Source organism: Pundamilia nyererei, unplaced genomic scaffold (genome assembly GCF_000239375.1).
Source record: "Pundamilia nyererei isolate P.nyererei 1_Seehausen unplaced genomic scaffold, PunNye1.0 scaffold00343, whole genome shotgun sequence".
Taxonomy (NCBI): domain Eukaryota; kingdom Metazoa; phylum Chordata; class Actinopteri; order Cichliformes; family Cichlidae; genus Pundamilia; species Pundamilia nyererei.
Window position 1 is genome coordinate 37,509 of NW_005187744.1, and position 23,602 is coordinate 61,110.

A 23,602-nucleotide genomic window follows, 5' to 3' on the forward strand; every position below is an offset into this window, starting at 1 on the left:
AGAGAGAGGGGGAGAGAATGAGAGAAGAAGAGGCAGCTGTGCAGCGTAACGACAGAATAAATCCACCTTTGTGTCTTTTTCCATCCTAGACAAACCCTTCTCAGATCATCACGAAACACGTAATAATTTCTCTGAATGCGGGACGATTCCGTCTTTTTACGGGACGGTTGGCAACTCTACTAACTAACCTTCTGAATAAAATAAAGTTCACTATCAGTAACATCATAGCACCGACCCAGCTGTATAGAAACTCTGTCGTGCTAGCTAGTACGCAGTATGAGTTATTGTAACTGACTGTAAAAAGTCAGCACAACAAAAATAAACTCCACCTAAACTTGGTTTATATCTGACCCAGATAGTCTGCAGGTCATAACTTCTTACCTGAAGTTCAGTTCACCTGACACTCGGACCGGCGGCTGCCTCGGGTCTCTCCTCCTCCTGCCTCCCCTCTCCTTCATCCACCTGCTGGCCTCCACCACTTACTAATGTTACTGAATCTGTGGAAGCTCCGCGATAGCCACCACCAAACAACTGAGTTATTTTTACACACCAATCCACCACGTTTCATTGTTTATACCGTTACCAAAAAAATAAATAATAAAATCATCGGCCCACCAAGCAAATGCCCGGTATGCCCGATGGCCAGTCCAGCTATGGTCGTGCCATCAGTTAACCCTTCGTGTGCCAACTGTGGCACGCGTGCCTAGGGTTGCCGACCCCCTACAGTATACCAAAAAAAGGGAGGAAAATCAGCACACCTGGAAAGCTAAAACCAGAATAAAAGAGAAATAACAACAACAACAACCCTGAAAAAGTTGTCCAGAACTTCACTGTCACTGTATCATCTGCAATTTAAACTGATGGAGCAATCAGTTTTTTCAAATCAAATTTTATCATCCATCATCAGTTGGTTACCAAACTCTATACTTTTTAACGGTACCAACTGAATTACGTCTCTACCCTAATTAGCAGCAAAATTTTAGTACCAGTACCATCTGATGGAGAATGACACCATGATGTCACTTCTGCAGTGTGGCGAAATCAAACAAAAACACAGTGCAATAATGGCAAGCTGAACGCCACCTCAGGTGTTATTACACTTTTCAAAACCTGACGCAGACATTTGTAGTGCAAAATGCAAAGCTGGCGATGGCAACACACCTAATCTGAGGAAACTCAATCTGCAAAACATTATATAACATATGTTATTATATATTATAACATATTATAACATATGTTCTTATTATATATTGTAAAATACGTTATGCTTTCAATGGAAAAAGATTATATACTTAATTTGCTGCTTTACACACCAAACATTTCAGTTTTCTGCTAAATGTCAGATGAAACAGGAGCAAATCCCAGAAAAGGTGGAGGCAGCATGTCTTGAATATTTAAATTTTTAAAAAATAATAATAATAATTAAAATAGCTAATATTATTTTAACATATCATTCAACATTACTTGTGTTTGAAATCATTTAGGAGACTGACATATAATTAAGATCTACTAACATGTCCTTTTCCCCTTTTCTAAATTCTGCGCATTTCCTCATTACAAACAGAAACAGTGAGGTCTGACTCTGCAGACACCAATGGTGCACTGAAATGTAGATAAGCTAGAACCTAATAAAGGAGAAGAGTTTCTCTGAAAGTGAAACAGAATGTTGAAAAGAAGACAGCCAAGAGTTACTATAGTTCATTTCATTAGCCTGCAGCTTTAGAAGAAAAAGATCTGTGTGAACTGTTGGGTTTAAACTAACAAACCTTATGATTGGTTGGTAAAATTGTTGTCATTCTTGGTAGATTGATCAGTATCTAGTCCAAAAAATAATATATAATTAACATAAACATGAACACAATGAACAGAGCCCAGTTTACACTAAACAACATTGAGGAATGTGCATTGTGTGTGTCCACCCTTTCCTAGGCGGAGGAGGTAAGATGTTGGTTGTTAATACACACACACATACATGCCCTTTCCGTCCGTCTAGTTCTCTGAATGGGGAACATCCTGTCTCTCATGAAGCAGGCAACAGCCACACCCTACTGATGCTAGACCTCAACTTTTTCTTGCTTGTGTCCAAAAAAAAAAAAGCATCTGACATCCTGAGCCACCTCTCGTGTCAAGTTGCTGAATTTTAGCCAAATCTGGATAAGAGTTGTAGTTTCAAGTTGGAAATGCCACTCAGACATTCAGACTCAAAAAAAAGGCTGTAAAGTCTGGGAGAGTAAAGCTGCGACCTCTGGATGCTGCAGTTTGAGGCTGAAGAGGAGCCTGCAGCTGCAACTGTCTCAGAGGTAGCCGAAACACTGAGGAGGTGAAATTTGAGTTCCACTAAGGTCACTTTTCTCTTAGCGTAAGCACAACGTGTCAATGTGCATTTGGCTGCTGGGATTTCAGATGAGTCAAACTTCTTTGGCTCAGCTCGGGACATCAGAATTAACCAACTCGTGCTGTGCAAACACATACGGGACAACAAAACAAAAAAACAAAAACGTAGAGCAAAAATGTCCTCTCCTGAATTAATAGAAGGGCCCTCACTGTCAGCTGCACAACTCTATTTAGTGTTATGTTACTACTGTGAGACATAAAAGGAGAATGACGGGCAGGGGAATCTGTCCAGCTGCATTTTCAGAGTGCAGAGAAACCAGTTTTGTAGCATGTCACGAGTGTGTCTATGAGGGTTGCAATGGTATGTGTAATGGTCTATTTAATTATTTATTAAATAGGGGGGGGGGGCTAAAATATAAGGAATTTTAGCACATATCAAAGTCCAATCATTTCCTCCCGACTCTTATTTTGCAGCCTTTGCTGATGAGGTCAAAAATGAGGTCAAAAAACAATATCCAGCAATGCTAATCCCATAAGAGTCCCTGTTTTTCCATCCTCTTACCATGACAGTGGACAAAACAGGATCTTTTATCAATAACATCAATAACAACAACAACAACAACAAGAGGAAGAGGGAAGAAGACAAACTGATTCTATAATGCATCAGGATTTGGTCTTTGCTGACAGAGTACACCTGTTACCTCCAGATGTGTCTCCCTGCCTTACCCAGTTTACACGCACAACACAGCTTATTGTGCTGCTGGGACAATTGAATCCACTTGTTTAACGGTCTGAATGACCAAACATAATGACAGCACTCATGGTATGGTGAGAACAGAAGAACAATGACTGTGTAGAGACAAGCCAAGCACAACTAAAGTGGCTTTGTGGTGCTCTTACATCTAACACTGCAGGATGTTTTAATAAGAATTGGGACAACTGTTGTCTTTACTGAGGGAAGATGCCTTTCCTTCTCACTAAAAATAAAGTGCTCACCAAAGTAGAAGCGGATCAGGCAGCCAATTTCAGGATTCATGCCCTCCTCCTGCACTCGCCATGGATCTTCAAACCCCAGATTAGTGAGGTACTCATTTAAGATCTGCAGAGGTCTTTCATCATCCCCAAGCCGCCTCACAGCTCCACCGTGCAGCTGGATGTAGAGGGCCGGCATTGGGCTTATATTGATGGGCTCAAGCCATCCTCTGCTCCCCCCAGGGACCTCTTGTTCAGGCTGGACAGAAGCTTGGCTGGTCAGAGGGCGAGCCTGTGAGCTGCTGGAGCATTTAGAAGGAGGTCTGATTAATATGTGTGTATCTGTGTGGTCACCAGCCCCAGCTTCAGTGTCAACATTTGGTCTTGCGGATTGGTTTGAAGTCTTGGGGATGTCTGAGAGAGAGATAGCTGAATGTGAGGGAGAAGAGATGAGGTCTGTTTCATCAGAGGAGCTCTCAAATGGGTCAGGTCCCTCTGGAGCGCTGTCACAGTTTGGGCTCAGCACAGAAGAGTCGGTGCCCAAACCCAACCCATCGCTGAGTGAGTCCCCGTGCTCCATGCTTCTTGGTCCCCCTGCACTGAAGTCCTCACAGGTGCTGCTCTCTATGTCAGAGCCTGAGTAGACTCCATAACAGTCTCCAGTACTCAAATCCACGCCAATGTCATTCAGGTAGACCTCAGATGAAGAATTACTAGCAGTTTTGTCATCAAGTAGCAAGTTAGAAGGCAGTTCCACATTTTTTGTGAGTTCATTCTCCTCACTTTGGAGATTTTTAATATCCACACTGTCACTGAGACTTTTCATGTCATCAGCATGGCCATTAGTATCTTTACAAAGATCGTTGAGGTCACTTAAAGCAGTAGGTTTGCAGTTAATTCTCAACACAGCCCCAGCTTTACTTCCTTCAAGCTTACAGGCTACCTCTTTAGAAGTAGTGTCCACTGTACACAGCACTGGTCGCGGGTAGGAGGGCGTGAGCCAGTCGTGGACGTGAATGCAACCCCGCCGGAGGTCCGATCTCACCCATGTTTTATCAGAGGCCTGAAGCTGCTTCGACTGCTTCTGTCGGAGGAAGGTTTTTCGATCAAGACTGAGGGTACTCAGCGGCGATGATGAGGGAGCTGGGCTGGCCGCCTCCGCAGAGGACGCTCCGGTCGAACCGGTGGTCGGCGGAGCCCCCAGAGACAGATTCCTCTTGTGCCTGTGCCGCCTCCTGCTCAGCATAGAGTTTACCGAGGTGGAACTGTTCACCGATGTCAGACTGTAAATGTTGGCAGTTTTCACAACGGACATGGTTGCGTTTTTGGCCGCTCCACCGATAGCGTTGGCAACTTGGCTTTGATAAATCCCGTTCCTTATCGCAATCTGGAGAAGGGAGGTGGCCGCAAGCCCCTTCCCGAAGAGTTTCGCTTCTGCGCCTCCTCCGTCATCCTCCCCGATAGATGGTCTCTTTCCAGAGTGCTGCGGCGATAATCCGCTTGGCTTCACGGAGTTACTGTCACTGCTAGAATCAAGTGTTCCCTGCAGTGTCGAAGAAGACGAAATCGCTCCACACTCGTTTCCCTTCACACTTTCCATTCTGTTAGCTTGCAACAGCAGCGTAGAGTAGTTAGCAGCAGCCCGCAGGTAAACGCTAGCAGTTAGCTTAGAGCCGCTAGCTCGCCCTAGTCACTGCTGGCTGGTAAACGTAAACGGCTCAACATTAGCTTAGCATACTAATGTACAGCGCAATTGCTCTAAAGAATTAGTACGCTACATCTTCCCATGACATCGGACGCCCGTTAGCTCTCTAACGGGAGCTTACCGGCTGGTGGAGATGAGAAAACGCATTTCTAGCTGGTCGCCATGGAAGCTGGCGCGACCACTACTGTACAGACTGCTCACGAATGGTCAGAGGCACACCGTGGACAGGGCGGGGTCTCATCGGATATGAATTATGACACATTCGCTTGCTACCAGAATGCTCGGAATTTTCCCAGTGAACGTACGAAAAGCTTCACGATCAGTCAACGTAGTTAAAATAACGGGGAAAATCCTATTTTCTCCAACGCTGGCTTTTAAGGAACAAAAAAGCCTGACAGTTAAAGCTCTGCACCACACCCTAAACCTTTAATCCCGAAATTACGAAATATTTACTTGGCTTTATGTAGTTTTTTTTTTTAGTCTAATACAATATGGAAATGAAATTATTTTTAGAAGTAAATATTTGTAAATCTATTATATGTTTGAGGCTTTGTACAAAACAAGCTAGGGATTAAAGGATCTGACAATATTTTGAAGACTATCAAGAATACAAGCAGCAGACGGACAAAGAGGGGAATTGATTGCCAGTTGCAGTTCTTATATGATTTGCAGAAATGTTTTCATCTAATTCACTTTACGATCCGCTTCGTAGGAGCCAGTGAAGGAAACAAACTGTAGCTACATTAGTTGATTTTGTGTTAACACACCCGGCGTGTTAATTTTCAACAGTAAAAGTATCTTTTTACTGGTATTAATGATCTTTAATTCTTCAACACACATTTATAATTGTTCTGTCGATGATATTTGTGTTAAATGCCGTACGGGTCTTATTAATCGATAACCCGTCATCTGGCGCCATCTAGTGGAAAATGGACGTTATTATTGAGATATTGCCGACACTATGTTATAGTCGTTGTACTGTTTTTTTCATTATACATATTGTCCTCCTAACCCCGATTTACCACAACGATCAGTGATCAGTCTCTGGTAAAGCACTATGAAATGCATTTAATCTGTATGAAACTGCCTATAGAAATAAATTTGTTAGTGTCCAATAGCACCAAAAATATGTGTTTAAAATGCTATTGCAGTAAAATGTAAGCATCCACTGAAGTAGCCACATCACTGCTAAAACATTGTGCTATTTATCTAGTGGTGGGTCTTGCATACATTAGATTTAACATTGCAACTGTTCAACTGCATGCAAAACAGTCATTTTTCACCAACTATTGAGTTTTACAAGTCAAATCAACCTAACTCAGTTTATTTGTATAACCCATTATCACACATGAAGGTTCAAAGGGCTTGGCAGACATAAACCATACAAGCAACAATTTAAGAAGTGACGTTACAAGGTAAATCATATCTTAGAGGACTCTGTTTCTCCACTCTCTAGTTTAAAAAAATGTGAATAGTTAACATTGAAATGTTGGGAGATTATGCAGAAGATTTGAATAGAGTTACCCTGGAGTGGAGATAACGTAGAACAAACATTTTTGTCAGCTCCCATGTGTGTTGCTGGCTGTTTTTTTAAGAGTACTGTGATTGGATTGTTCCAGCTGTCTTTTTCACAAACAGGGGTGGACACACAGTGAAGTCACACTGCAGTCCAACAGAGGGCAAAGTGCAAGCAGTGCTGTAACAGTGCAGTTTATCACGCTCTCTCTTGCTCTCCGTTCCTCCCTCCTCCCACCTCCTGTGAAGTCTCTCTCTCACACGCACACACACACATGTACACAGACTTTCACTCATCAGGCTGTACATTTGACTTCTTGTTTGCAGCACCAGAGGCCGAGGTAAGCCTGTTCCTGTTCTCTCTTAACACGTTACAGTAAGTGTGCGGCAGTGTTAGCCAACATCCTGCTTTCCCGCTTGAAAGCTTTCCTTGAAATCCAGTAGCCTCTGATGCTGGTCCAAATCTCTTTAGTGGTAGCATGTGATGGATGGTAAATTCAAAACGGGGGGCTAGGATTACCACTCCCACGCAGATGCAAAGATTAACCCACTGACACATTAAGACACTGAATCCCAGGAGACGTGTTTCCACTGGGCTTTAGTCCGTCTTAAGTCATTTAATCTTATATTAAGTCTTAAAATCTTGCCTACATTGCCAGTGGGGCTGTGATAATTCCACTCATTTCCATTGCTAACAACTTGCTTTGAGAATTCCTTTGAGTGAAGTGACATGATTTTGATACAAATGTTGCTGCAGGATTCAATTCAGTGTATCTCTGGGTTGGGGTGGGAGAATGTGTAAGAAAATAAAAAAATCTTTGTGGGGATCAGTTGGACTAAATGGAGATTAGCTTAAAGCTCAGGACAAAGGAGACTTTAACGGAGAGCACAGAATTGGACAATAGATCCTAACCACCACAACCATGGTGGGACATCGCTGTCAATTTCACTTGTGTTATTTTGTGAAAACACTTTCAATTTCAAACAGCCCGTTTGGCTGAGTTAACAAATCAAACCCTGGCTCTGCTCCTTCTGCATTTAAGAGGGAAGTCTTTCGCTTGTGAGGAGAAAAATAGAGAAATAAAGATGGCTAATCCATTTTGAAATGCCTTCCTTTAAAAGGGGAAAGAGAGGCTGTAATTGGATGTGACCAGTTTGGGCTCCCTATGGCAACATGTGTATATGCATGTGTGCGGTTAAGTCGCACACTTCCGTTTGTTTTGCTTCCACAGGCGGAGCGCGGACAAATTTAGATTGCAGCAGTCTTAAAACGTTGGAAAAACAGCCCAGAAATACATCATTGGAGAGCAGTCAGTCATTAAGAGTGTTTACCCAACCCTGTCAGAAAGGGCTCACTCGAAAACAGCAGTGCAACAAGTCCAGTTCACAGACAGTTAAGATTTAAACCACCATGCTGTATATGTATGCGTGCATTCTGAGGCCAACGGGTCCCTGAGCACAGATGTGTAAAAGCCCCCCCTCCACCCCTGCCCCGCAGTCTTTTTGGTGTGTGTAGTAGTTTGCAGTAGTTTAATGATTCTTGGTTACCTTTATGGCTGAGTAGGGTTTTTTTTTAAATCTATTTATAGTAATTTTGTAACTCTATCTGATTTGTATCTCATTTTAAGCATTAGCTATCTCTTTTTAGTCCTTTTTTTGTCTTTGTGTTGTTCTTAGTCTGTCTTTATGTTTTTGCGTCCTCTCCCCTTAGTTTTTGGTACTCCGGCTTCCACCCGCAGTAGAAACACATGGAGTTAGTGTGGTTACATTAATTGGTGACTCTAAATTTCCCACAGGTGTGAATGAAAGAAGAAAAAAAGTCGTCTGTCTCTAGGTGTTGGCCCAGTAACAGGCTAGTGGTCTGTCTAGGGTGTACCCCACCTGTTGGCCTGTGGTACCTGAGATAGGCTGTAGCAGCCTATTGCTTCTCTTAAGTGGTTTTGTGTCTCTTTGGAGTCATTTCGCATCAATGTCAGCTCATTTTGCATCTCTTTGCAATTTGTTCATGTCTGTTTGCACTTATTTTGCATCTCTCTGCTGCCATTTAGTCTTTAGAGGCTACAGTAAAGCTGTCAGCTATCCTAGCATATTCATTTCTTTCATTGTTGAAGAACTCTAGATTCTCAGGTTCAGTCTTGAGCAGCTTGAGGTTTACAAATCCTGGTCCTTTGCCAGTCTTTTTTGCTTACTACACTCAAAATTGGAGACAACATAATAACAAAAAAACCCAAAAACTGTATCATTCTCCAAAACGTCCTGAAGACTTTTTTTTGACGCAGTTCTTGGACACACAACATAACTTAGAGCTTAATTTTTGGCAGCTAAATTAAAAAAAATGTAGTTCCTTTAATGACGCAGGCTGCTGCTGCAGTAGATTATTCCTGTATGTTGTTTCAATGAAAATGCCTGTCTCTGTTTACTTTGCTGTGGTCACATGGTCAAGATAAAAGCAGGTCAACCACTGCTCTTGTCACACTAATTTCTCTTCTACTGTGTGTGGGTATCACTCCTCTAGATATCAGAGATGGGCAGTAACGCGTTGTAATCTGATTACTTTTTTCAGGTAACGCGTAAAGTAAGGGATTACTATTGCAAAAACGGTAATTAGATTACCGTTACTTTCCCGTAGGAACACTGCGTTACTAAAACCGTGATTTTTTGCGAGAATGTCTCACGACAGTGACGTAAGCGAGTGCGCCGTTAGTGACAACAGCTGTGTGCAGATCAACAATGGATCACATATCGAGTGCGGGAGAGAGTATGAGCGTGCAGCGTTTAAAGCGTGGAAGTACTGACCTTACTTTGAGTTTGATTCCATAAAAAGTGACAAAAACATTAGCGTCCGTTGTGCGTGGGAAGAAAACTTCTTTTTACAGCGAAAAAACCCTAAACTTCCAAGCAAGCACTGAGTGCCCTATCACGTAATGGGAAATTCACAGAGAAACTCGCGGATTCTTCCATTGACCGCGGCACACCTGCACCAGGGTAAACCTCCGCCTACCACAGTCCTGCTTTACAGGTGAAAATAGAGCAACAGGACCGCTGAGTCTTTGACTTTATTTATTTTCTGCTGTGTTTTACTTGCATCTATTTGAAAGACTGAGTGTAAAGACAAAAAATATTTTTTTTTTATGTGCTGGAATGTGCAGAAAATAGGTTTAAATGTTAAACTAATTTATTCAAGTCAGAATGTTGCTTATAGTTTTATTTTTGCTTGATGCATAAAGTTAAAAGATTAAAACTAATAAAACAAGTTAAAAAAGAGACTTTTCCATTTGATTACATTTTGTATGATGGATTATGCAGAAAAAGTAGAATTGGGCTGAAAGATCTATCACTTTATCACCTCTTCAGGTTGTAAATCGTGTTTTTAAAAAGTAACTAAGTAATTAATTACTTTTGAAAATAAGTAATCAGTAGAGTAATGGGATTACTTTTTTGGGGAAGTAAGCGGTAATTAGTTACTGATTACTTTTTTCAAGTAACTTGACTATCCAATGGATTTTAAAGGGTAGACCTTTTATTTCTTTGTTCTAATTTTAATATAATTTTGTATGCGCAGCTTTTCAGCTTAACTTTTCACACTTTCACAACTGACAATAAAAATATTATATATATATAAACATATATAAACACAGTCAAACGATACCTCTCTGCTATTGCTTTTAACATGTTTTTATATATATATATATTTTTTGCACATTTTTGTTTTGAGTTCTTACTATGAAACGGCACATTCATTGGTTGAGCATGTCAAGGATGATTCTTCTCTGAAATTCTTGGAAATTCATGAAAATTGACATAACGTTCTCTCTTTGACCTGAAAATAACAGCAAAACCCATAAACTTAAAATATTTACTGAGGTCGTAGAAGATGGAAGCTGCCTTTTTGTAACTACAGGTTATATCCACTTATCCACTATATCACTGTCAATAACTTTAAGTGATGAAGAATTCTATAACTTATTACAATATTTGCATTAATGTGACAAAATTTTGATTTGTGACTTGCTGAGTTGTTAACATTATATATGGTCTAAAAATGGCATCAAAAGTAAATATCTAAAGCATGTTATTAAGGACAGAAAGCTACTTCTACATTTTATACTAATGTTACATGTGTAATATAGTATGAATATTAGTTGCTGTCCACATAGTGAAGTGTTAGTTAGCAAAAAGCATTTTTAGTAGTAAATCTCATCAGGTTCAAAACATTTATTTACTTGAAATGGATATCAACATGTTTAAAAACTCTAAGAGGTGCTACTGTCTTTCTAGAATTATCATTTTTAGTACCCACTTGTTCCTATTTTAAAGAGAAACTGAGTGAAATGACTGACTTTGTCAGCTAAATAACGGAACAGAAAACAAAGTAGCATAGCTAGTCAAAAGGTTCCTGCTGATATGACTTTTCTTTTTTCGAAATATAGGGCCAGTAATGCTTAAAACTTAAAAAAAGACCTTTGTCAAGCTGTTCCAGTCATGAGACTGAAAACAGCTCAGCCACATTTTCCATGTCTTGTCAGAATCAGTGTTTTCAGGTTTAGTGCTGATGAGTAATGAGGTTAAGATTTGGTGTTTGTGGCTCATTGTTAACTCTTCTGTGGTTGCAAGCTCAGTAAGGCTTCCGGTGACTAAGCTTTTGGTTGTCCATGACCTTGCTTTGTTTTAGCAACACATCATGTAAAAGGCTTTGTAAGACTGATCGCATTTGAACTCAGTCCCATGCTGTGTAAGCTGAAATGCAGAAGTGCAGCCGATGTGACACAAGCAAGTCTCACTTCTCTAAATTTTCTTCAGCTATTCTTTTTTTCACCCGCTGTATCCCTACTTGGGTCTTTGCAGGCAACTGTGTGACTGAAACCAACTATGGAGGAAGCACATAGAATGGATCTGACCTACATCACTGAACGTATCATTACCATATACTCCCCTCCCGGGTGTCCAGAGGAGATCTATCTGCAGAACCTATGGGAGATTATTCCCATGCTGCAGTCCAAGCATGGACAAAACTACATGGTGAGACAAGTAGATGAGATAAAGATAGCTAGAGAAATTTTATTTTTAAAGGTAATTGAAAAGCAAACCAAACTGATTCAGAGATTTGAGAGACAGTGGTCTGCTTTTATAAAAAATTTAATATAATTTAAACAATTATGATGCTTCCCGTTCATACATTCAGTTGTTTTACTAATTTCTTTATTTCAAAAACAATATGGAAAGCATCAAAACAACCACATAACACAAATCAAATGCATACTATGATGAACTTAAAACATTTTATTTAGTTTATCATTTTTCTCATTACACTCTTCCTTTCGTTGTAGTATAATTTGTCTTATGTTTGGAAGTCTTTGTTTTCTGTCCTTGAATGACTGGATATGTTTTATAAGTTACATATAGCTCTATATTAGGATAAATATTATAAAAGTTCCTTACTTGACCTTGCTTCCCTAATCATCATGTTCCTCATACCTAGATGCAAACATTCAGGTAACTGTAAGGTTAAATGTTAGTTAATAAATGTTAAACCACAGAAAAATCTTGTATGCAACCAGCAGAAGTGATTGATTTATTTTATCTCATGCAAACAACCCTTTTTTCAGCTCATCAACCTCTCCCGGAAGCATGACACTGTGAGAAGACTCAACCACAAGGTAATTCTAATGCACTCAGTTTAAATGTCACAATGTAAAACTGTAAGCAGGTACTATAGCGCAACTGGGGCTTTTTCCGTCAGGTTTTGGACACAGGATGGGTGGATCTCTTGGCTCCCAGCCTGGATCAGATCATTGGTGTGTGCACAGCAATAAAGAACTGGCTGAACGCCCATCTAAAGCATGTCCTCGTGTTACACTGCAGGGTAAACATCACTGTAGTCACTGACACTGGCATGTTCTCTAAAGGCATTTGTGCGATGTACGTAAGCACCTAAATTTTATTTATCCTGATCTTTTGACTGTTCCTAACAGGGAGGAAAAGGTCGACTTGGAGTTTTGGTGGCATCCTACATTCACTTCACCTCCATCTCAGCCAGGTAACACTGACTTTTTAAACAGCAGGGAAAGTTTCTGCTGTGCTGGATATTGGTTGTGCATAGGGACTAAATAACTGCACTGCCATTATGTAAAACAAAGCAATATCACATGGCTTAGGTCTCATCTTACACTAGTGTCCTTGGGGTGGAGTTAATATAAAGGGATCTAGATCACCCTAGTCATCATACTGGGTTCAGGCCATATTTGTTTATAAAATGTAGCCTGCTGTCAGTTTTCGAGGTTTTTCAAAGGAGTTCATCCTACAGCAAGATAATAGGCCAGGGGTGGGCAACTCCAGGCCTCGAGGGCCGGTGTCCTGCAGGTTTTAGATGTGTCCTTGATCCAACACAGCTGATTCAAATGGCTAAACAACCTCCTCAACATGTCCTGAAGTTCTCCAGAGGCTTGGTTGCCCAACACATGAGAGAAGTGTTACACATCTCCAGGGTCAAACCTTAAGTTGGTTTTTGGATGAACTAGAGAGAAGGGAGAAACTAAGCAGGACTAAAACATTTTTGAGACCTTCTGCAACAGTGTTAGTATAAACTTTTTTGTTTCATTTTGGTGTTTGGCTTCTGAAATAAATCAAGAAACTATGCATGGATAGCTGGATCAATAAACCGTCTTTTAAAATTTGGGATCAGGCCTAAACACAGGCCTCTTCTCTTCTTGGGAGTATAACCTTACATTTTGATACAGATATTGAAGTTTTGCAAAGGATTCATCCTAAATTCTCATAAAATGGACTTCTCGGAGTGATGCAAAAAGAATATTTTCATATGTTGTTGTGTCCAAATAACCTTTCAGGCTCTGGACTTCACATGTTGGTAATGTTATCTCTGATTACATCAAAGTGCAGGAAATGGAGCTGTGAAGTATTGCGCCAGTAGTGACATTTAGTGCTGGACATGTTTGCAGATCAAAGAGTGCTGATTGAACAATAGACAGAGGGAATAGTGGCTGATCTGCTGCGTGTCTCCACCAGGCAAAGGGCAGCACGGCTGACAGTAGAGACTTTGAACTGTGATTATGTTTGATTTTTGGGCAGGGATCCTGTTTCTGTTGGACACCAGTGAATACATTTACACCGACTCTGAGCAAACACAAGAGCCTTCATAGCATCATCATATAGCTTATGTGTGATTTTATGGTCCACAGCTGAACTATTAAAATGATGTCCTTGTTTTGCCACATCTTATTATGGCATGTTGGGAAAGTTCAATTTGAGGCAAATCACTAAAAAAATGCAGAAAAAGAGGAAACTTCAGACACGTTGACAGTGCATGTGTTCCATACTTGAACACCTCACTCTTATACATATATATATACATCAACATGAAACACTAGAACATTATCTAAAAATGTGTCTGTCTCTCAGTGCAGACCTTTCCCTCGACCATTTCGCCATGAGGAGGTTCTACAATGACACACTCTCTGCTCTTATGACCCCTTCACAGAAACGGTAAAGATTTACATGACTGATTCCTGGAGGTCAAAGTTCAACTGTGGTTCAACTCTAAACCTCTGCTCTGTGACCAAAACATCTGCCATTGACCTCAGATCGCATGCTCATTGATCACCTGATTGACCGTTTTGTGAAACAGTTAACATAATAAAGCTACTGAGAACCAATGGAACCAGGGAATTCAGTGAAAATCTAACTATACTGTCTTCCATTTCTAATAATGTTATAGATACAGACTTTCTTTCTGCTTTTTCAGGTATGTATGGATGCTGGGCAGCATATTAAAAGGCAGACTAAAGATGTCTCCTTCTCCATCTTTCCTGCTCTGTGTTGTTCTTTATAGTCTCCCCAAACTAAGACCAGATGGAGGTAAGCAGCACAAACAGGTTTGGCATTTTAGCTCATGCAATCCTGATTTTTTTTCTCTTTTTTTTTTCAATTAGTTGTGACCATATATTTAACCTGGGATAGCTGGGATAGCAAAGCTCATTTGTAGTTCACTATAAGATTATGGGACGCAGATATGAGCTGATTAAAAACAGACTTAAGACACACCCCAAAAAACTGAATGTACAACTCAACAAGGTAAACTTCTGCATAACTTTATGGCTTATTAAAATTAAAACAGGTGAGCTAAATAAACATTGAAAGTGAAAAAGTAGTCATAGAAATCAAAACCTTTTTTTTATACCAGTCTGTTTATTTCAGCCATTTTGACATGAAAATCTATGGATTTTTTGTTTTGGAGCGAGCCTCAAGTGGTTATTTCACCAACTGCAGTTTGTGACATTTCCTTGCAATGTAGAGGAAGGAGAGATGTGATTTGAGCCTTTATGGGCCTAGCAAGATACCCATTGTTTTAATCTAGAGATCCTCAACACCTCGATCAGATCTTTACACATAACATGACACAATTTCAAAATTCAGCAAGGTAGTGAAAACCAAGGTGAGCCTTGCATGTTATTGTAACAGAAAATGAAAAAAAAAACCTGTATATACTTTATATATATATAAAGTGCCTTGGAATCACTGTTGTTGTGAACTTGCTTTATCTGTCTATCTTTAGTCAAAGTTTTCTTAAACTACCCTGTTTAACTTGAATTATAATATCTCTGTTGATGTTGTCTCAGGATGTTTCCTGTTCTTGAGGGTCTACCAAAGTCTACAAGCTGTTTGCACGTCTCCAATTTAGTAAGAAATACATAATCTACACACAGTAAACACAGTAACCGTGGAGCTTACATAAAGCATAAGGTACTAATATGTGCATCTCATGTTCATCTCAGCCATGTTAATGCAGCTGAGACAGATCGCCTCTACATTGTGCTTCAGCCCGCTCAGCTGCTCAAAGGGGACATCATGGTGAGTTGTGATACTCTGTATATTTTGATTTTTATCAGCTAACTGATGAGCAGATGTTTACACAAGAGTAAGGAGCTATTGTTTAATTTTGTAAACAATTTTTTGAACATGTGTTGATTTTGAATTTTTCATTCTTCAAGAAATATGAACTTTCATGAATGAAAAGTTTATTAAAACTTTTCACCTGAATCGAATGCTCCCCTGTGGACTGATTTTTGAATATCTAGCCCCATGTCTAACCCCTCCGGCACTATTACTACTACTACTACTAATAATAATAATAAACATTTCTGTAATTGGAGGACACATCTGTGTTGCATTATTTGAATATTACACTTGCAGTTATATGTATATATATGGTTTTAATGGTTTATTTGTGCATCTGCATGTATGCATGAGTGTACATTTTTTTGCTTGAGCACCAACAGGACAAGTTAAACAGAACTGACCATTCTGTCTAATGCCAGACCCAAATCTATCTTTGTTTTAATCTGCCTAAATTTTAAATGTAACTTTTTAAAAATCTTTACAAAAAAAATGAACAGTCATGTTTTATTTTTTATTTGTTTTTATTACCGTCTCACTGTCTGTTTGTAGGTGGTTTGTTATGACAAAAACAGCCGGTCAGCCAGTCGTCAGGTCGTCTTCCGGCTCCAGTTTCACACGGGCCTCATATGTGGACACGCCCTCACTTTCTCAAAGGCGGACCTTGACTGTGCCAGAGAAGGTATTTATGACCTGCTACCTCAGCCTACACACTGCCAGGTGCAGTCTTAGTGCAGCACCACTATCAAGCTTAATCAGTAACTGATAAATCTATCAGCCAGTCTGCTCTCCATCTACCTGAACTAACCCTGGAACCATATCAGCTCCGCAGGTGTGAAGGGCACATGGAAATATGCACAGAATGCCAAGTTAGCTGTCCAGCTCTCTGATCTCTCCCTTAACATTCCAGATGCCCGGTTCCCAGAAGATGGAAAAGTAGAGCTGCTATTCTCTGAAAGTCCTGAAAAAATTGCAGGTAGGCTGTCTCTCACAAAAAACTTTCCTTTGATGTGTTCTTCAGTAAAGCTTGTATATGCATAATCATAATTTTGGTTAAAATATGATGCAGGTGTTGCAGTTTCTGGTGGATATTAAGAATTCTCATTGAGCCAGCTAAAGTCTTTTGATCCTGTTTAGAAACATAAAACATTTTTATATACTCCACCACTCATTAAAAGCAGATCGTTTGGCAGCTGCCATTTGTAGAATAACTACAGTACTGTTCAAAACTCCTGACCCACTCCTCATTTCTTTATATTTTTTTACGAAATAGAAAAAAGATGCAGCGCTTTATTGAAATATTTGCACAAGTATGGAAATACAGGATATAAGGTAAAAAAAACTGAGTTTGTGCAATTCTAATAAGCTTGAAAATCAATATTTGCTATGACAGCTTATTTTTCAACGCAGCCTGAGTTCTCTTAGGCAAGCTTGGGTGTAATTTCTTAAGTAGTCTCCAGGAATAGTTATCCTCTTTAAGGACATTCAAAGCTCTTCTTTGAATGTTGGCTGACTTCTGTTCTCTGTCGAGATGAGCCCACACTGCTTCGATAATGTGGAAGTACATTATCGAAGCAGTGTGGGGAGGCCAGTTCATGACTGAGAATATTCAGTTTTTCTATCCAGGTATGCTTTTACTCCACTGGCAGTGTGTTTGGGGTCATTGTTGTGCTGAAAAACTAAGCTGTTGCCAATCAGATGCTTTTCAGATGATACTGGATGGTTGATCAAAAACAGCTGGTGCTTTTCTGTTTTCATATTTCCATCGGTGTTGTCAGAATCTTCAACACCACTGGCTGAAATGAAGCTCCAAACCATGACAGAGCCTCCACCAATGAGTCAGACTTTCTCCTAAAAACGTTCTAAGGCTTTCAGATGCCTGGAAAACTATTGCTCTAAAGCACTTTGGCTCCTTGGAAGGAAAATATAAAGCAATACTATATACCAAGATACATTGTACTGTATCTTAAAAGAAATGTATTTGCAGGTCTCAAGCAAAAGATTTCTTCTTCATATAAAACTTGATCTGACTCACGAATGTATTAGTGCCAAGTTATGCATGACAGTTGCCCTAGAAGAGCATAGACATAGTGGGTCAGTACCGCACATGGGTATTAGTGTCAGGGTAGAAAGAAATTACTCATATGAAAGCATTACTCATACACAGATTCCTAGAAGTCAAGCATACTGTTAGATCAAGTCTAGTCTAGCTCCAAACCACATTTGCCTTTTTTTAAAATATATATACTTTTGGCTCAGCTTGTACCCTTGCAACGGATTTCACAAATAAATAAATGCTATATCACTTTAGCTTGCCCACAGTTTCTGTGTGCCTTTAAGCAACTTTGCAACTCAGCCCCACTCCAAATTTGGAGTTGAATAATTCTGGAACAGCACCAATAACATTAGCATCACCAGCTCCTTGTTCACTGTTTGCTGCAGTCTTTTAAATTTCACTGGCCTAGTGATGGAGAAAGTGAGATGAAATATTTGGTGTCTTACAGAAACAGAGGAAGTTTTTTTTTTTTTTTTTTTTTTAAATAGTATTTGATTGCAGCCTTTATTACAGGCATTTATAATTCAGGTCACAGAACACACTGCATATCACCACACTAGCTATGAGAAAATATGTCTTGCTCTTTAAATCAGTAATAACACAATAAGATACAGAAAAGATTAGATTAGATTGTTAATGCCAGATCCAGAGTCAGTCTCGGAGTCATTACTCCAAATAAGTGCATATTACACATTAGTTATTATTGTAGTAATAATTCTTTACTAATTATTACGAACTAATGTGTTAAATTATTCAGTTACTTCCTGGAGAAAGTCATTTCTTACACTACTTTAGTGTTACTCTGTAACAGGACATGAAAAGCGCCGTTGTATAATTATTAGTTAACAGTACAAAAATTATGCTAGAGTCCCACACACTGACACAAATCTCTATCCTGAGGATGAGGGTGCACAAGGTCTTTCTTTTAGTGTTTCTATATCAACACAAACCCCAACAGCAAAGTTGAAAAGCAGCACAAAGAGCACTTCACAGCCATCCTCACAGCGACTGTACTGGAAATGGTAGCAACAAAGTCCTACTGCTACCTGTTACCTGTTTGAGTTTAGGTGATAGCTGCTTGTCTGGGGTCAGCATACAGCTTAACTCTTGAATTAAATTGATAATCCAAAAAAATGAAAGATATACTCTACTATGATATTCTTTTTTCATATATTACCAATAAAAGTAATAAAATAGTGGAATTTTACAAAGAACATATCGATGAGAGTTTCCATGTTAAGTTAGATAGTAACTCTGTATTATTACATTTTTAATGTTTAAATTACTAAAAATGAGTCATCTTTGTATTGATTGTGCATTTTGTTGTGTAACAGCTCTTTGCTTTTGTATATGTGTTTGTGAGCTGTCATGAAGTGTGGAATCAGAAGAATGCAAATGCGGTAATGCGGTAACCAGCAGATTAAACCAAAAACTAACCTTTAATTAAATCTGTAATGCAGTAAAGCAAATGTCCACAGAGGGAAAAGTCAAAATCCAAAATTCTGCAGAGAACAGGGAGCAGATGAGGAGAGCTTAACAGATGATCTGAAAAAGAACAACAGAAATTGGCTATAAATACACAATTAAAGGAACCAGGCAGGGTTGAAATTAATCAAGACAGTGATGCAAAAGAAGCAAAAAAATGCAAGACAGAAGACTACCTAAATAAAAGAGGAAGTGAAATAGATATAGACAGAGACAAGAACAAGAAAAAGCACTTAGGGAACAACTTAAACAACTTAAACTCTAGCATAAGGACTACATTAAATGTATACTTCCAAGCGTTCCTGCAAAGTCTCACAATTTGACACATAAGATGAAATCCAATGGTGATGATAAAACAAGACACTTAGACAAGTATTGCAACCAGCTATACAACATGCCTACTTGTAATTTGTTTGATTGTTGTGTAGCCCTTGATGACATATAGATAACCCTTTAGAGTTTTCATTTTCAGTTTTTCAAGCATCAGCGCTGCCAGCCAAACAAACTATGTTTAGTCATTTGCTCCAGAGCTGCAGTTAGCTAGTCAAATCACATTATAAATATGTTCCAAGAGGAAATGAAAAAGAAAATGGGCTCTGTGCTGTGCTGTACAGTTAGTAAAGGATTGCTAGCTTTGCTCTTGCTAATGGCTAATAAAAACTATGCTAGATCTTTTTTGGGGGTGTTTCTATGGCAATCATACCAGCAATGATATGCCCCAAAATGTCACTTATCACACCCATCTTTAAGCACTGAAATATATCTATCATAACTTAACTTCAGTCAGCTTGGCTTACAGACTGGTCAGTCAGCAACCTAATGGCAACATTTAGACTTTGTTCTAAGTTTTAAAATGGTTTTCAGTAATAGCTCTCCAACTTTGCTTTGGATTTTGGCCAATTTTCTATTAATTTTAAGTGAAAATAAGTGGCAACAGGTCCTTTTGGAATTCAGGTTCATGACAGTGACCCCAAACACATTGCCAGTGCAGTAAAAGCATACCTGGATAGAAAATCACCCAATGCAACACTGTCGTCAAAGATTGGCCTCCCCAGAGCCTGGACCTCAGCATTATCTTGGGTTGTCACTTGAAAGTGAACCCAAGATCCAAAGAAGAGCTTAGTAATGCCCTTCAAGATGCCTGGAGAACTACTGTTTTTGTCTCTCTGCGATACCCCTCAGATATTCTGACTTTTATTTTCTTGTTTGGTGAAAAACCTTGAAAAATCCAAACATGTAGCCCCTCTAATTGATGCAGCAAGACTATATTCATATTATTTGGATTAAAAGGCTGCACCAGGCTTCAATGTGTCTTTAATTCAAGCAGACAAGACAGGAGTCAAACTGAAGAATAACACACTCTGACACATTGCCTGTGAATGAAATGATCGGTAAGCCAGGTGGGGGCAGTGTTGGACACCACACTGGCCAAACTGGCCATCATCAACTGTAGTCACACTCCTTTCCTCTCAACAGGAAGCAATACACAGAGATATCACACACACACACACACACACACACACACACACACACACACACACACACACACACACACACACACACACACACACACCTGACAGGAATTCAGATTGTAGATACTGTGCACACAGGAAATACATACAGCCGGACTCACAAACACACACATCTTAATGAGCTGATAGAAATCAGAGTCTAACCCAAAATAAGGCTCACAGCAATATTTGAAGCAGATTTGCTGCAGGATCGGCTGTTGGGGATTTGCCCTAACACCAGTGTTTGAGTTTGTGTGTCTTGTTGTTGTTTCACTGACTCCTGACCAGCACTGTTTGTCATGTGTAGGCAGAGAGCTATGGCACAATGGACGCTCTGTGACAGTGGACTATGACACCTTGGACCCTTTGGTTAGACGAGACTCTTATCAGGACACATCTTGTCTAGAAACAGGTGAGGTGTATTTTAATATTTCTTAATCAGAAATTCCCCACATTCTTCTCCTTCTTTCAGTTTCTTTTCCTGTTTTTTGAATTTCTGTACTTCCTCTGAATTTATTATTACCCATGGTTGAACAGGATAACATTTTGTCTGAATACCCCTTTTGTTGGGAGATAGATTAGCTTGTCTTCACTGCTTTAACATAGTGTATATATAAATACAACAAGAAAAAAAACAATAAAGCTATGTCTGTGATAGAGAAATGGTCGCAAAATAAAAGTAAAAATAAATACATTTAAAAAAAAACGTTACACACATCTAAGCAGGTAGTGAACCAGTAAAGATGCAATTTCCATATGGGCAGATAGCTTTAGTACCTGCTTTACAGCCACCCTGTCCAATGTAACAAAATCTAGGATTACATAATCCCTCTATATCGTGCTCATGTTCACACAAAGGCTTTTAGTGAAATAAAGCAGACCAGTATAAAGCATAAAAATATCTGGGTTAACTTTGTCCAAAGTGAGAATTTGTGATTTATATTATTCACCCATTCACACACCTTTGTACAAGCCCTTGTTTCTACACCCAAGTAGAGCGTTCACACTCCAATGGACACAGCAGAGAGCTCTTTGGGATTCAGTATTTTGCTTTGGGACACTTCGGCAGGTAGACTGGAGCAGCCAATGATCAAACCACCAACCTTCTGATTAGTAGATAACCCGCTCTACCTCCTAAATACAGCCACACCAATAGCAATAGCAAAGACTGTAAAGAATATTTTTGCATTGAAAAACAAATGCAAAATAAAAGCTTACAATTGGTGAAATAACCCTTTACTAGAGCAAGCATTATAGTAATGCTGAAGTAGCCTACTAGGGAAGGACAGAGGTTTAAAAAGTGATTGCAGTAGCTCTGTATGCAGCCAGAGTTAAGCCAGCTTCCCTCGACAGCAGCCAACTGCAGCCACAATTACAGCTACTAACAGTAATTTAAAGCAGTATGCAAGTATCTCAGGAGCTTTATAAAAATATCCTGTTTGAGGTTAAACGAAAGTGATCACTTTCATTTAATGTGTTTTTAAGTAATGTCCAATGTTAGATTTCACTGGGCAAGGACTGGTGGCCTTGCTTATCCAAATGGAATGGTGTAACTTTGTCTTGTTACTTTTTTAAAAGAAAACTTCTCTGACTTCGATGAACTCCCCTTCAATATTATATCCTTTTCGGTCTCCAGCTTTTAACACAGCCCATACTCTTAAATTGTGTCCTTGTAATCCTTTTATGGCTATCTGCGCCTCTACCATGTGAGTTGAATCTTCTGCAAAATAGAGACCCCCTGTATGCCATATTCCTGCCAAGAGCCTTTTCCCCAAGGGACCAATGTATGGTGCCCTGATTTGTTGATATCAAAAATGGACTAGAAAAGTATTTTGTTGACATTTGCTGAAAACTACTGGAATATATCAGAGATACCCTTTAAATAATATTTATCTCAATTTGAAAGAGAAGGTGATGTTTGCTGTCTGAAGGTTGTGCTGAAAATGCAATTAAGAAAGTGGTCCAAGGAACATAGTTCTTCCAAACAATCTGGAGATGGAAGAGACCACGCCTGCCAAATTTGCATCAAGCATATCTTTCGAATTTAAGGTCCAATCCCAGAATTTTTTATAAGGTGATGATATGTCAAATATTTATATATCTGTGTGTGTTTTGTAGCTTTTTTGGTAACCTTTCCATTACAGTACCTTTGGCTGTTATGTAGTAGTTAATACCCTTAGATCCCTGAGATTGTCTGTTTGGCCTTTGCTGTGGCCAGTCTTGTGGGTAATTGCCTGGTCATCAGTGTGACAGCTTACAACTGTTGTGGTCACAAAGGCCTCTTTGACATTCCTGGGAACGGGTGTAATGCCAATCTTTGAGAGCGCAGCCAGACCAGAGCTGTGTGTTTTGGAGGCGGGTGTGGGTTTTTAAAATTTTTTTTATATGAAGTTTCCATTAGGTGGAATAAATGTTCACACACAGGAAATAAACAATACAAAACAAGACCTCAAAATCGAGACAGCTGAAACAATCACTTGTAAGTGGAAGGTTAAGGCTTCGGTTCCAGCTGTTTTGCTAAACCTGCCCATGGTCAGCCATGTAATTTAGATAGAGCTTTTGCAAGCGGCATGTAAACACACATAGACACACGCTCACATGAATGCAAACAAATAGCCATTACACGTTACACATAAGCGTAGTGAAGGTGCAATGCCAGTTAGCCGCACAGACACTTGCAAGAACATTGTTTTCAATCACAGACGGTTCTGCTTTGCCCTCCCACACACTCCTCCTCACTTTATCTCCTCATCTTCTTGTACTTTCTCCCTTCCTCTTGTCTCCTTTATCTAATCTCCTATCTCACTCTTTCTACCTTCAAGTTCAAGTTGCAGGTTGCAATTTGTCCAATGTGTCCCCATCCCCCTTTTCCAGACAATCTCTCTAAAGCCCGCCTCCATGTTTACATTCCCCTCTCCATATTTGGAGAGCTCAAGGTCCTTATGCTTTGTTTGCTTTTTGTTTTTGTTTTTTTGGTGTGTGTGTTTTTTTCCCTTGAAAGTGCAATATGTGTGTTGTACACACTTTTCCACCTGTGTGTTCGTGTGTGTGTGTGTGTGCGTGTGTGTGTGCGTGTGCGTGTGTGTGTGCGTGTGTGTGTGTGTGTGTGTGTGT

The 23,602-nt window shown here is 39.6% G+C and overlaps 2 protein-coding genes across 4 annotated transcripts in view; one reads left to right on the forward strand and one right to left on the reverse strand.

The window, feature by feature from the left end:
- LOC102208874 (PH domain leucine-rich repeat protein phosphatase 1-like) overlaps positions 1 to 5,271 on the reverse strand; it is a 23,376-nt gene extending 18,105 nt beyond the window's left edge. The window contains exon 1 of the mRNA XM_005752058.1: positions 3,331 to 5,271. Within this exon, the coding sequence (XP_005752115.1) occupies positions 3,331 to 4,906 (1,576 nt within the window). The 5' untranslated portion in view covers positions 4,907 to 5,271. The remainder of the gene's footprint in view (positions 1 to 3,330) is intronic.
- Positions 5,272 to 6,808: 1,537 nt separating this feature from the next.
- The window catches only part of tns3.2 (tensin 3, tandem duplicate 2), a 50,289-nt gene continuing 33,495 nt past the window's right edge, over positions 6,809 to 23,602 (forward strand). For 2 of the 3 annotated variants that reach the window (XM_013915659.1, XM_013915661.1), the window contains exons 1-12: positions 6,809 to 6,867; positions 11,372 to 11,545; positions 12,133 to 12,183; positions 12,267 to 12,389; positions 12,499 to 12,563; positions 13,943 to 14,026; positions 14,286 to 14,398; positions 15,160 to 15,220; positions 15,316 to 15,391; positions 15,989 to 16,118; positions 16,347 to 16,412; positions 20,796 to 20,900. In XM_013915659.1, coding sequence (XP_013771113.1) covers positions 11,396 to 11,545; positions 12,133 to 12,183; positions 12,267 to 12,389; positions 12,499 to 12,563; positions 13,943 to 14,026; positions 14,286 to 14,398; positions 15,160 to 15,220; positions 15,316 to 15,391; positions 15,989 to 16,118; positions 16,347 to 16,412; positions 20,796 to 20,900 — 1,024 coding nt within the window. In that variant the 5' untranslated portion in view covers positions 6,809 to 6,867; positions 11,372 to 11,395. Of the gene's footprint in view, positions 6,868 to 11,371; positions 11,546 to 12,132; positions 12,184 to 12,266; positions 12,390 to 12,498; positions 12,564 to 13,942; positions 14,027 to 14,285; positions 14,399 to 15,159; positions 15,221 to 15,315; positions 15,392 to 15,988; positions 16,119 to 16,346; positions 16,413 to 20,795; positions 20,901 to 23,602 lie in introns of those variants that run through there. The other variant, XM_005752060.2, reaches the window with a different exon arrangement.